A 14,128-nucleotide genomic window follows, 5' to 3' on the forward strand; every position below is an offset into this window, starting at 1 on the left:
TTCCACTTTTAGCCCAGCTATTGAGACCAATTGTCTGTAAAGAGCTGGTGTACCACTTGCAGTAGCACGAGGAGTAGGGAAAATGCAGTACTTGCAGAGCCCCTGTCTGAATGCTAACTGGTCTCTCTCTTCGCAAAGGGAAAAAAATCTGAAAAATCTTGCTGTAGAAGTGCAAATTATTTTTATGCAAATGGATGAGAAGCTATGGGCTTTTCAGCAAACTCTTATATTGATCATCTCCTTAGGTCCTTTTTTTTTTTTTTTCTGGTTTGAGATCAGTTGTAGACAAAAATTCTAGTGCTGAAAAATTTTGGGAATTGTTTTTCAAGTTCATTGAAACAATAATATTCTAGTTCCTAGCTAGAGGTAGCGGGTTGATTAATATGGCTGGAAGAGAAGTTTTTTTTTAATTATTTTTTATTATTATTACAATTGTACTCTTAAATAAAAACCCCCAGCAATAACTAGTAAAAACCCACTCTTATGCTTGTCATTTTTTATTATTTTAAGTCTTCCTGATTTGCTCTTTCTATGATAGTCACTTCTGCTGTGAGTGTAGCATGACAATAACAATTCATAAGAACAAGTAAGATACATACTGCTTGAAATCATGTATTTATTGGCACGAAGGAACAATGAAACAACATAAAGGGTACCTACTAATGGTAATGCAATTAAGATATAACTCGTAGAATATACTTCACAGGCTAGTTCAGCTTTAGGTATGTTGAATAAATGATACAGACTAATAGGTTAAAGTTCCTGTCCTCCTTTCACCTGAATGGAGTCCTTGTGAATAAATGAACTTGATTAATGCTGTGTTCGTACACAGTAGTTTTCTACATTCTTTAAAGATATCCCATAAATCAATTTATTTTTTCTCTTAAAATGCTTATTGATGTACTTCCCTACTTGTTCACTGTACCGCTTCTTTCTTGGTTTTGTCTGTGATACAGAATTTCTTAGTTTTCAGTGAACACAGGAAGTCTTTAGTTTCAATGGGTGTTGGATCTGATCCTTAAGCCTCACGAATGGAGGCTGAGTAACTCAGAAGATCCTCATTAATTCTCTTCAGATGAATAAAAAGAGCTGTGAGCTCAGATGTGAGCTAAAATGCAAACATGAATGAGTGGTAATAGGGAGGACAGAAAAAAAATAAGAGGAAAATCTTTGTACTTAAACATAAAACCCAAAAGGGGAAAGGAAAGACTTTATATGATTAAAACATGTAGAACGCCTATTGAAGGAGGTGGATGAATGTTCCAGTGTTTTACAACTCATTATGTGAATAACAACACACAAATTTTACAATATACATAAGAATTTTGATGTACCATGTCTCATTCACACTAGAGAAAATAAATGCAGAGTAATGCAATACAGAAGAACACTGTTTAGCTGCTCAGGGCATGAGAAACAGGATATGGCCCAAGTCCCACTGGAGTTAACTTAAACACTGTCATTTTTCAGTAAAACTTGGTTGATGCTGTGCAACATAGCTCTTGGAGCTTAACACTTAAGGATATCCAACAGGAGAAAAGAAACCTTTTTACAACAAGGAGACTCAAAGGGATCATTAAAGATAAATTCCCCAAGCATGCTGAGTACTTAATACTGGATCCTGCAATGCTTACACATGAAAAACCTCCCAGTTTAATGGGAGGGATGTGTGTGAGCTAATTGCTGGATCAATCATTTTGTAGATTATGTCAATGTAGATTGCTCCATATGTAGCAAACAGGGAAGTTTCATAGAAACCAGCTAATTCACAATCAGAAGTTCAAATTATGTGAAGTCTGGGAAGAGATTTCTCTTTAACAGTTAATACCTAATTTCTGGGAATCCTGTTGAATACTTGGGTATCTCGCAGTAGGAAATAATTCAGGCTACTGTTAGCCTTCCAACTTGCACAGTTGCTCAGTACAACAAAGGATTCTTTGAGGTGTTTTTATACATTTGAATTTTATGAAGATATTTTCCTCTGTTAGATCACCAAGAATGAACTGATTCAAAATGTTTTATGTCCCAGACTTCACCTCCGTTCCATTACTAGTGGCAAATTCTGATTGCATAAATAAAGAGCTTGACTTTTGTTGAAAAAACATGCTCAGTATCAGTGTGGGGGTGTTCCTTTTTTTTTTTTTTTTTTTTTTTTGGAGGGGGAGGGATTTTTTTTCCAATGGGACTGCCTTGAAATGTGACAACTCCAGCCTTGAACAAATTGAGAGCCGGACTACTGAAAGCATTAAATACAGCCCATCAGATTCTGATTTCCCATAGCTTATGTCTAAAATGACGTTGCCTGAGCTTTTCAGCACATCTGAACAGTAAGTTCAGACTGTAGAGACTGTATGTTGATACGCTCAGGACTAGGCTTTGAAGGGCTACAATTTATTTTTTTCAAATTAGGCAGCAGTGTAAATACCCTTGTCAGAGCTTCAGAACGTAGAACACCTACAGCTCAAAGAGACTTCCAAAAAGAAGTGCAAGCGCTCAGTTTCATGAGAAAATTAAGACCTATTGATTGACTGGAGCATCTAACACTGAATGCCTAACACTGTTAAAACATGGCTTAAGGATCTTCCCTATTTAGTATTTACTCTTTAATTCTGGGTACTGAGGAGATATTTTCAACAGTTAGTTCAAGCTATATTACATCTGAAGACTTTTACTGTCTGTTCTTGGTCTATTCTTCAGCAACAGCTGCAGCACGTGGACCGTGAGATACAGATAATGAGCCTTATCAGCATTTCCCTGGAAGGCAATAAACCAACACATACTCAGTTCAGTCAACATGTTAAGTCTCCTTTCTAATGCCAAATACTCAGTGCTCTATTTTCTATTTGGTTTTGGGTAAGGAGCTTTGCAAGCAAAAGAGATTCTGTGCAGAGCTCTGGACTTGATTCAAAGCCTATTATAAATCACTGGGCATCTTTTCCATCAGTTCATGTGAATCTGATGAATTATGGCTATATAGCAATGCAGGAAATACACCAGAGCTAGCTGGTACATGACAGCTGTTGTGCTCAGAACAAAGCTTCTGACTAGGTAAAATCATTTCCCAACCACAAAATACCTTTAAGAACGATGTCAATGAAGTCCAAAGATGAAATGGAAAGAAGTTCAGAAAAGTTGTCTGGCGATGAGGGACAAGGCATTCTTGGAACCTCCAGCAAACTGTTACTCTGTGCGGATGAAGAAACCAGAACAGTAAATTCCCAGCAGAAGTCACGCGTGCTTTGTGATAAGAACATGTTCTGATTTTGCTGTGCGAAACCTAGATTCTGCTCCTTACCCAAAGATGGGAGGGGGTGGCATGTTTATCAGTCGGTTCAGTCAGCGATGAGCTGGCTTGAAATTATTTTAATTGCTTCTATTGTGTTTTATCTCCTACAGATCATAACTGGTAAGAAGCTAAATGACCTGAAACATGACTGTATGTTTATATTTCTATCTAAAAATCTTGTGATATCAGTTTCCATACACGTGCACAAGTGAGAGCTCTTATCTGATAGTGAAATAGAAAAAGACACAAGAAAAAGTGAAAGGGCTGTTGTCAGTTTTAAGCACTGAATATTTGTTTAATCTTGGACAAATCTTTGAGGTTATTCTCTGCATTATTTCAGCAGAGCAGAACTGCACCCTAGAATCTTAGTCCTCTGTTACGCACTCGAGCTTCTGCTTTTCAGTGTTGGTGCCTTGATTCCTGTACCAAAAATGTAGCAAGAGATGCTGATACCCATAGGAGGACCCGTCTATCTTTGTCCATGCAGGCTTTGGCTGGTGTTGGTGTGGAATAGGTGTGCAAAGGGATGGAGGAAATGATAAAATTCAGCTCTTTGTCTTTTAAGAAGCTGCTGAAAGTAGCAATCACAGATATATAGTGCAGGATTTGGGATGGTGGCATTCCCTTAGTGGGACTGGAGGAATTCCCTTGGTGTTGCTACCGAGATGAAATGTTGGCAATGAATTTGTTGTTGCTGGGAGGAATCACAGCAGGGGCAGGTGTGAGCAGTGTGACGGCAGCCTCCCCATGCAACTGGAGTTATTGCAAATGTAACAGCCCTTGAACGAATGTGGTAAGAGTTCCTACAGTGCTTTTTTCCTGAAGAAGAGACGCTCTACCCTATGCCAGCATGGGCGAGGCTTGGGAGCATTATCTACTGCCATTTACAAAGCAGTATGGCTTATTTTGCTCTTGGTAATGTCTGTTTGGTTTCTTAGGTATAAATGCCAGAGTCTGCGTAAAAGTCACTATATAAAGTCTTACCTCGTGAAGGAGATCCTCTCTCTTGGGTTTATAGGTCTGGAGCAAACACATTAGCTCAGTATTCTCCTCGATTTTCAAATAGGGAGTGGTAATCTGACATGAATTTAGTACCTGCAAACGACAGTGAAACCGGTGATTGCAAACAAATAGGGAAGCATAAAGTCACAACAAACAGCCTGTTGCTGGTTCTCACCTGCGTCTCCAGTTTTCCTCCCATTTGCAATAAGCAGTTAATTCCCTCGAGAATTTGATCTTTGCGTAGTCTGAGAAACCTTCCCGTGTCAGTATTGATGTCAGTTTTCTGCGATTCCAGAGCTAAGGCAGTATGGGCAAGAGCAGCACAGTGCAGCGGGGTTAAACCTGAATGGAACAGCACGGGCAGGTCAGGCAAATCCAGCACTTGAACACCCCACTGGAGTAAAGGAGTAAACCATCCTGCACTAGGCTATTTGTAAAGGATGCCCTGTCAAGACTGATTGGTTCACCTCCTAGAACTTGTAGTTTGAACACAAAATTGATCATCCTTCGGCTGAGATAAAATCTGTACTTTGAAACTTCTGGTGTCTACGCTAAGCATCCATGCAGCTAAGCTTTTCCTCTTACCATAGTGGTCAGTCAGGTTCACTTCTACCCGCATGCCATTGTCTTTGCAGTTCTTCAAAACCTGGAATCAAGAAGATTTTGAGATGATAAATTCTGATTTTGGCACTGCCAAAATACCCCCATTAAAGCTATTTCACTTTAACCACATCAGACCAAAGCTAATTTTCATGTACATAAAATCCTCCTGTATTTTACAATTAAATGCATTTGATTTCTTTGCTCTGTCCTTGCACAACATAAGCGACCAGTTTACCTCTAAAACTCTCAAGTAGCCATTCTCTGCACACAGGTGGAGCGGAGTTTTCCCCAGACCATCCTGCTCATTGACATTAGCTCCCAGGGATATAAGGTCGCTGACCATCAGGTGTTGGTTCTTTTCTGCAGCAAGATGTAACGCAGTCTGAGAAGAGAAGAATGAGAGAAACTCATTGAAAGTGAAAACCATTTTCACTTTCCACAATACTTGGAGAATGAGGTGGGGAGTTGGGATTTGGGGTTCAGTTCCCAGCTGTGTTAATATTTGCTCGGTGCAGATCACTTCCTCCCTCTTTTGGTTCTTCCTTCTACACAAGCATCGTAAACACTCCTCGCCTAACAGGATGCTTGGTGTTTATCAGGGTTTGAAAGACATATATGTGTGATGGAAAATGTCCCCATTCTTTGCAGGATAGCATCCTACCCGTTTCTCTGCGTCCTTCTCATCAATTTTATTTAGGGCTGCAAATCTCCGTGCAAGCGCGTAAGTCAGGGCTCTTCTTCCTTGTGCAACAGCCTTGTGCAGCAGCCTGGAATAAAACACCACTTTAAATAAGTAGGAGATAAAGGAATGGTTAAATTACTCAAAAGTAACAGTAGGAGTGTAATTTAAAACGTGAAATGTTGAAGGTCATAAAGGCCAAAAGCTTGGGGTATTTAAGCATTTATTTAGTTTCTATATGAATGAGGGAGGTGCTGGTTTTGCAGCTTTGTTTGAATCTATCTGCCAGGATTTCTTGGTCCTTAGTTCTTGCTGTTGTCCCATTTCTGTTCTCTCCAAGAGCTACTCCATGCTTCCTTTTTGTTACCAACCTCCTTTTTTTTTTTTTTTTTTTTTTCACCTGCATCCTTCAGTACATGGAAGAGGAGTAAAAGACACGTAAAAACCCAGAGAAGGGAAACCTTTCTCCTGCACTTAAAGAAGTATTTCCACAAGGTAATTCCCAGTCCTATGCAGGAGAGCTCCATTTCTTCTGTGCATTCAGTCTCACTGAACTACTCAAAAAAGTACATTTCTCCTGAACTTCGTACAGAAAAGACTTGTGTTCTTGTAAATGTGGGCACTTCTTCCTTTCCTCCTGGAGGAAACACTGATGCAGCTGATGTAGGCATTTTTATTATTATTATTATTATTACTTTTTTTTTTTTTTTGTCCTGTAGCAAGGTACCCTTGATGACATCTCTATAATTCTGCAACTCACTGCAGTCCTTGTTCTTTTCTGTGGGGTCTGTGAATACTTTGGGGCCAGAATTGTCCACGTGAACAGGAAGGAATCTCTTTTCCAGCAAGCCTAGGACAGTTTATAAATTAAGTTACATGCTCTGTCAGTCTGATTTGATAGTAATATCTTCAAACTAGCTGAACTTCATGGAACAAAATAAGAGATATGAAGCAAGTAGTTGTTTATAAAAAATAAACAAAGACGCCATGCTGGGCAAAATGAGATCAATAAAACCTTTGCTTTCAATTAATTTCTAACAAAACAGCCACTCCCAGTTCTTTGGAAGTCTGTGCTCTACACTGGCAGCATATGTATATTTAGGTGTAATCCTCCCACCCAGTTTTATTGCCAACTAATAAAAAAAGTAATTTTCCTGAGAGTGTATGCAGCTTGGAAAAAGATCTCTGGCAAATCTTTTTCTGTGGCAATTATTTGTTTTGCTTGGTTTAACTTTCTTATGAATACCTGTAATTTATAACTCACTTTTGAGTATTGTTCAGACTGATTTTTTCCTGACGTCAGTTGTAGTGTAGCAATCCTACTGCAAAAATGAAATCTTTCTATTTTTACTAATTTAACTTGGATTCTGATTTTCATAATTGAATTTTAATTCTGTCTACAACTGTGGATCCTGAAACACATCTGAGCCTCCCATGGGGCAAGGAAGCCTTTGCTGCAGGTGTGCCCTCAGCTAGCGGCTGAAATTACAGCAAAGCCTCAGGACAATCAAGGCCCCAGGAATTAGAAAGCAATGTATTTCTATAGGAAAAAGTGGAGACCTGTTGCCATTTTCATCAGGTGCAAGCAGTTTGTCGGCCGGGATGTTTCGCAGCAAACTTTCCTCCCTGTGTAGCTGGAACTGGAAGAAAGAGATGGCAGAGAGATCCTGCTGTGTGAAGGAAGTCGAGGTCAACCTCACGTGTCCCCCAGCATCTGGAGAGCCCGTGTTAGCTTCCAGAAATGCCTCCGGGTAGTGTCCTGATGGGTCAAAGCAGGGAGATGTGTTCTGTGCAGGGTGTCTCCAGAAATCCTTCTGGGTACTGGCACGGGCGTCCTGCACCCACCAGCTGCTCTCTTTCCCACTTGTCCTTGGGAAGGTTCCTTGAGAGCTGGGCTCTTGTATGTTTTTCTGTACCTCTTCCTGTATGGCTGAGCCGTGCTCTTTAAAACAGCACTGGGATTGCAACTTGGTGAAGCCGTGGCGCCTCTCCTGCAGGCCACCAGCCGCCTGCTTGCTTCCCCTGCTTTCCCACCGAGAGGCTTGCGGGTCCGTGGAGAAGCCCTGCCCGAAGCCATCTGGCACCGAGCACAGAGCCTCCTTCTGCAGTTGGCTTTTGTTCAAGTCTTCCTGCAGCACCTCCACCAGGATATCGAGGTCCTCTAAGCCTTTAAGCGTCTGCCCAATGCTCTGCTTGCTCTGAAACAGCAACAAAAACGGGGAGGGCGGAAGATGGGGGAGGGAAATCAGACATGAAATGTCCTGTTCTCACTCAGTGATAGAACATGAAATACGCCTGGGGAGGCTGGCAGCACGGCGATGAAGGTGTTATGCATACCTGTCTAAGCTGTTTCTCTGTATAAGGGTGAACTCTTCTCTTTTCTGCTGGAAAGAAAGGAAGAGAAAATCTATTTTGAGTTATGGGGGGAGGACGCAGAAGGTATTTGCATCAGGAATTTTGTCGCAGATAACCGGTGACATACAGGGTTTTGGCACACAGCTGTCCTGCTCCTGTAATGTAAGGGGAGCGAGGAGCTGGCATAGAAAATTGATCCTGGGAGAGAAGTGGCTCAGTTCTTTGGGTACTTAACGGGGATGTCCCCATTAGAGAAGGAGGCTGTTACCAAGAGAGGAAGGAGCTTCCTAACCTGCTTTTCCTGAGGATCCTTTGGTTGCCATCTTCGCTAATGAGGCTTCCTGAGGACATACAAAAAAAAAAAAAAGCTATTAAATAAAACTCGATTTGAGATTCTCGCAGGTAAGAGAAAGTGAAACAGAGGCAAAGAGAGTAACAGAAACTTTGTAAACTGTCCTGCACCATGCACTTTGCACAGCAGGCTGTAAGCAAATCAATTTTCATGAGTGGGTAACCCATGGCAGCCGTACAAAGATAGCGGCGTAGCCTTTAGAGCAGACCAGGTGGCTGGGAGCCTACCAGCTTCGTGGGCTGGTTTTGCAGGTTGTTTGCAGGTCTGGGTTGCGAGAGCAAAATCGCTGCTGATTTCAGGCTGTCTTTGGATTACAGTATCCAGAGCCGTGGATTTCTTGATGTCACTAAGGAGCGGTGTTCCTAGCACAGGCTCTGTGTAAAATTTGGTATATTCTCCTCCTTCATTAAGAGCTTAATGCACTTGGTGGGTGGAAGAAGCAGCAGCTGTAGCTGTCACCTCTCCAGAACCTCACAGGGTGGGAGTGGGACATGTGTACAGGATGCTACAGCTCTGAGCCACCTTCCTAAACCCCAGGAGCGTCCTTACCTTGCTCTGAGCTGGCTCCAGGCCTTTGGAAAGCCGGATTTTTTTCAGTAGCTCCCGTACTGGCATCTTCACCCTCACGCCCATGTAACGCTTCTGAGGGGGGTTGGAGCTGAGTGCAGGCTCTGGAAAAGTCATAACACGATGCTTAAAGTAACATAATTCTGAGCTGCCTGCAATAGTGGGAGGGTGAGGTCACCCTGGGAGACAGCCTGTGATTCGGATGCTCATCATCAGTTGTGGGAAACTTCCACCTCACCCTGTGTGTCCCTTAGCTCGGGCCTTTTATTAAAACACTTCCTGCTGCACAAATACCCCAGTGCATTGCTTCTCAGGCTACAACCGCCTGTGTGGCCTCACAAAGGGAATTCTTTTCTGGAGCAACCAAACAAAAACAAACCCCAAAGCTGGCTGCGGGATCTTCAGTCCCAGGGCACGGGCAGAGAGCTGAGTTAACCTGCACGTTACCACATGAAGGCCACGGTCAGGCTTCAGTGAGCAGGGGTGGTTTTAGTTTTTAGGGAGGCTGTCCCACGTGTGAGCGTGGCAGTGGGAACAGGACAACAAGAAGCAGCACAGCAACGCAGAAGGAAATTCAGATGGATGGTTGGGAAAAAGAAGGAAAGGAATCAGGTGTTTCTGTTTGGGCACTTTCAGTGGTGCAGAAATAAAGGTGCTATCTTGAGACTTGGCCTTGGGCAGCTCCTGTTGTTGCCCATCAGCTCAGGGCTGCCAGGCTGGCTGAGAGCACATTGCTCTGCTTTTAGGCACATCCAGGTCAGTGCTCCTCTCAGCCGTGTCTTATTTCTGTTGCAGTGAACCTCTGTCCTGTGCTTTCTTATATTGACAGGAGTGAAAAATGAGAGTTGTTTCAGAGCTGAGATAGTGATGCCATGCCCAAAGTCTTTCTGCAGCGGTTCTCGGTGTATTTAGAGGTCAGTACACTGCGATTCAAAGGGAAGCAAGGATTTTCGGTAGGGGAATGAAATGGTTATTTGAGAATATATATAATTGTCCAAACAAGCTTGTCTTCGTCAAAACAAGCTGCTCTTTAATTGTTTGTGTTAGGTCTTCTTGCATCTCAGACTTGAATCCCCAGACTTGAAAGACTTGCCCAGATTAGGAGCTTAAACGCATCGCTTTTGAAATACCTTTTATGTAACGCAGCTTCCCGCCCCCCGCTCCTTGAGCACGATCCTCTTCCTATAAAACGCATTCAGTAGCAGCTATCATCGTCATAAATGATAGCTTTATTGCCTTAGTTCAGCATCTTCCCAGCTCGTTAGCAGAGCTGATGCACGATTACCAGGCGGGCGCTGGGGTCGCTGTGCAGGCTGCTGAGGGGTCAGGGAGAAGGGAGAAGCTTCCCTCCTCGTGCAGGTCACGACACTCAACAATTAAACAACACAGCAGGCTGTGAAAAGGTGCGTGCAGCTCAGGCAGGCAGCTTCTGTTAGAGGAACAGTCGGTGGTAAGAAAAACTTGGGGTACGCTGTGGTGGCTGCTGGCATCTGGCGGGCTAGGCGGTGCTCAGCAGATGTGCACGGTGCATCTCCCCAGCCTCGGGATGTCTCGGAGCAGGCAGGATTGGCATGGAAACCAGCCGCACGAGATGTGGTTTCTCATCACGTGGCGGTGTTGCTCTTCCCTGCTGCGGGCGATGGGAGGCTGACGCCCCTTCGGCGGGTGGGTGCCGGATCCCAAGCAGCCAGCAGCGCGTTACGGATGTGCATGGAGCTGCTGTGCTCTGCTCATATCCCCGGCCTTTGTGAATGTCTGACCTACCACTGAATATTTAAAACACTGGGACTTCAAAAATGTAGATTATTTCTCAGATTGCTCTAGAAATGGGAATAATCCCCGGTTTAGACTGGTGCTTGAGGAAGAATGATTTAGTCTTTGTAGAGCATTTTAAAGGCCTATGTGAAAAGAATCATGAAAAGGCTAAATTGCTAGCATGTTATTATCTTCAAGCTATTTTACAGTAAAAATGCTAGATGATGGGTTAGATTACATGCCCAGATGTATCCTTGAAAGTGAAGAACTCGGCAAAGGCAATGATTCATCATGCACCCTTTCATATGATTTTGTAATCTTAATAACTCAGAAGGTCATATCTATTACACTGGTGTTAAATTCAGAACCAAACTTGCAATTCAGATTGTGAACGAGCAGCAGAACGCTAGAGAGAGACCAAAACCATGGAGTGCTGAGCAACCCTTTACGAAAGGGAATAATTCCTGACTTCAGCAGCAGACCATGACAAAATAAAAACAAGAGTTGAGTAGGAGAGAGCCCCATGCATCTTTGTTTGACGTTACTGGCATGGAAACTTGGTGTGTGCTGCTGTTAGCACAGCTCTCTGCTGGCACAGAAGGAGTCGTGAGGCAGTGCACTTTTTTGCTTTGCAAAAGCAGCATAAAATAGAAAACGCGAATAAAGATTTGATCTTACCAGCAGGAGCAGACATCTCTTGTGGTTTACGTGGAGGTGTAGGGTAGATCTCAGGGCTCGCAATGTTAAATTCAGTTAATCCAGAGTCTGGCAACGATGGGCTTTGTTGAAAAGAGCTTTTGGGGCTGGCAGTTTCTCCAGGCAGAGGAGATCCCTGGCCTGGGCTGTAGCCACAGGTTTCATTTTCACTGCTGTTTTGATTGACCAGTAGTTCAGGACTCATGCAGACTGTTTGCAGCATTACCTCTGTGTGTGGAGGAAAAGGTGAAAAAGGAGTTTTTCAAGTTAAAAAAAAACAAAAAAAAACAAAAAAAAAAAAAAAAAAAAAAAAACCTTGGTTGCAAAAAGAAGAAAAAATCAAGTTTCACATCAAGCACATGATAGCTGTATTTAATTCTCCAGTGTAGTCAGCCACTCAAAGCTGGGTCCAAATTTGCTCCCCTGTTCTTCCCAGCAAATTGCAGCAGTTGCAGGATAAAGCCCGCCTCGGGATCCCGGCAGTCCCTGCAAACTGCTTTTGAGAGTTTCTTGGTGCAACCCTCCCTCGCTCTTTATAGTCAGGTATGGCCTCAAGGACGTCAGCCTGGGAAGGCCCCACCCTCTTTCCTAACTGCAGCAGCAGCTGATGAAGAAATGACTTTTCCCATGAAGAGACCGAGTATGAGTCGAAAAGTCGTTTTCCCTAGGTACAACACATAATTAAGCTGTTAGATTTACTGCAAATAACACCAGAAGGGAAAGAGACCTCTGATTTAGACGAATAGGTTGGATTGTGCAAATGAGAAAGGGATCCAGAAACAAATATTTTGTCGATTCTTGTGTTAGGGGAAGGGGAAAAAAAAAAGAAAAAGAAAAGGCAGTTTTTCCAAGGTTGTGTAAGAGGAGAGCTATTGCTCACAGCCTTCAAGAAGCAAAAATAATCCTCCCTTAAGCACAAAAATTCGGCTAAGGAAACATATCCCCTACTCGCTGCATAGTTTTGAGTCTGTGATGGGAGAGAAGAGCTATATGTTGCATAAGGATTTAAGCGGTTCTGTTTGTGTGGTTTTTGTTTGTCTGCTGTGTTCACAGCAAGGCATTAGGCTTAAATACTGTGACAGGTGCAACTTTAAAACTCCCAGTAAGGATCTGTTTGGATGGACACTCTTCTTGCAGGAGGTGCTTCCTTGTCACAGGGAGACTGCTGCACCAGATTTCAGCTCCTTTCTTGTGTCCTTGGGAAATATATTTCATTTCACACACCTGTTTGAGCTCAAACAGATATTTCTCTCAAGTTCCTTGTTTGGAAAAAGATAGCAAAGCTTATCAAATGCAGCAGCTCACGTATCTGTGCCTTGGAAAGCAGCCCAGGTTACCCCTGAACAGCACAGTCTCATGTATGCCTGACCAGAAAGCAGCCAGACTTTCTGGACCAAGTTATAAGAACAGCGTTACAAATAGTTTTAGTTTAAATTGGTCCTGACTCCTCTCTGCAGACCTGCACGATCCCCGTGACCCATTTTTCTCTGCACTTAATAACTCCTCTCTCAGGAATATTGGAAGAATTATTTAGATATGGATCAGAACTTGGTGCTTGCAAGATGAGGGTAGGGTCAGGTACCAAACTACGCTGCAGCCGTGCTGGGCAGGCTGTTACCTGGCTTCCTGCCCCACAGATTCTGGGATCTAGTGACATTACTGCGTTTGGATCCCAAAATACGAAGGCATGGGGAGAGACATGGCTAAGACATCGATATCTTCGCATGGCTACCAATGGTCTCAGCTACCAGGCCAAGGGAGCAATCCTGGGAAATGCACAGGGCTTTGTAGGTGGTGTTTGGAAATGAAGGACACGTAAGAGCTCATGTTCCAGTTTCTCCCTTAGTGGATTGTAACCAGTTTGCCCAAGGGAAGTGATTGGTTAAACGATATTTCAGGGGTTAGAAGATTATTTCTCTCTCTAACAAGCCACAAAGAAGATCTGCTTTTAATGAAGGCCATATTCTGGCCTGCTTCAATAAATGCTTTTCTCCTGTCTCGCCCAGTTTGCCTGGCTGATTGCGTGAGTCTGGGACAAGCTGGAGCCAAGCTTCAATCCTGCCTTCCTCAGAGTGACGTGAAGCAGTGTGTTTTTCTGTAAATGTTACCGTTCTCTTCGGTAGGATGAGGCGTCACTTAGGGAACTACTCAACGCTTGTAGAGGTGGGAGAATTTGGCCCACTGCACACAGGAAATTGCTGCAATGAATCATTGCGTTTATTGGGTTGTAATTTGCACTGGAGATTTCTCATCCTTTTATTCTCTCCCATACTCCAACCCATATCTTGAACAGTTTTCACTGCTTGTTTATGGTATGCTCTTACATTCACAGCAGGAATTAGGCTGTTTGTTTGTTTGTTTTTGATAGAGAAAAGACCAAAATTCATTCCCGTAGCCATGAGAAGAGAAGCAGTTTTGCAAAACTGGCAACAAAAACCTTGGAATGTGGACCCTGCAAGAAACTGTCTCCAAGGCTTTGCATTTGTTTAACTGGGAATCTTGTGGTTCTTTTGCTTCTGAATTCTCCAGGTATCTGATATTTTATGCAAACGCTTTAGCATTGTAATTTTAAATACCTCTTGTGAGTCTGATTCTACAAATATTACTAGAATCGGCCCAAACTGGAAATGAGCTGTCTACTCGCAGCTGCAGCTCTGTTCTGTCAATGGCAATTTTAAATTTGGACCCACTGAGAATGCCACAAGTCATGTCCTCCTGTAGACATCAAGGCAAGGCAAGTTGTAGCATGCACAGCAAGTAGAGAGATTGATAATAAGGCTTTCTAGGATCTGTAGATACTACTTGAGTTGGTACCTCCCAATTCCCACAGCTG

General features: G+C 43.1%; 2 protein-coding genes across 11 annotated transcripts in view; one reads left to right on the top strand and one right to left on the bottom strand.

Annotated features, from left to right (window-relative positions):
• POU2AF1 (POU class 2 homeobox associating factor 1) overlaps positions 1–14,128 on the top strand; it is a 91,487-nt gene that overhangs the window by 24,465 nt on the left and 52,894 nt on the right. The gene's annotated exons all lie outside the window — the stretch shown is intronic.
• Positions 597–12,028, bottom strand: LOC101796692 (uncharacterized). 3 transcript variants are annotated; one of them, XM_038167645.2, is made up of 12 exons: positions 11,611–12,028; positions 11,278–11,523; positions 8,827–8,948; positions 8,218–8,266; positions 7,908–7,954; positions 7,131–7,768; positions 5,553–5,658; positions 5,127–5,273; positions 4,874–4,934; positions 4,464–4,630; positions 4,271–4,381; positions 597–3,185 (listed from the first exon to the last, which is right to left on the bottom strand). In XM_038167645.2, exons 2-12 carry the CDS (start codon positions 11,516–11,518, stop codon positions 3,045–3,047), a joined length of 1,830 nt encoding a protein of 609 aa, XP_038023573.2. In that variant the 5' UTR covers positions 11,519–11,523; positions 11,611–12,028; the 3' UTR covers positions 597–3,044. The 3 variants fall into 3 exon arrangements, with proteins under 3 accessions (XP_038023573.2, XP_005021213.5, XP_012956565.4); XM_005021156.5 differs by having other exon boundaries at positions 597–2,754; positions 3,077–3,185; positions 11,278–12,025; XM_013101111.4 differs by having other exon boundaries at positions 7,908–7,951; positions 11,278–12,024.

Source organism: Anas platyrhynchos, chromosome 25 (assembly GCF_047663525.1).
Source record: "Anas platyrhynchos isolate ZD024472 breed Pekin duck chromosome 25, IASCAAS_PekinDuck_T2T, whole genome shotgun sequence".
Taxonomy (NCBI): domain Eukaryota; kingdom Metazoa; phylum Chordata; class Aves; order Anseriformes; family Anatidae; genus Anas; species Anas platyrhynchos.

Bases quoted from the DNA above. Each gene is read 5' to 3' on its own strand.
- LOC101796692 (XM_038167645.2), bottom strand. From the start codon at position 11,518: ATGCTGCAAACAGTCTGCATGAGTCCTGAACTACTGGTCAATCAAAAC. The intron at 4,935-5,126 runs GTAAACTGGTCG...TCTTGATTCCAG, and splicing joins GCTACTTGAGAGTTTTAGAG to GTTTTGAAGAACTGCAAAGA. The intron at 3,186-4,270 runs GTAAGACTTTAT...TCATCCGCACAG, and splicing joins GAGAGGATCTCCTTCACGAG to AGTAACAGTTTGCTGGAGGT.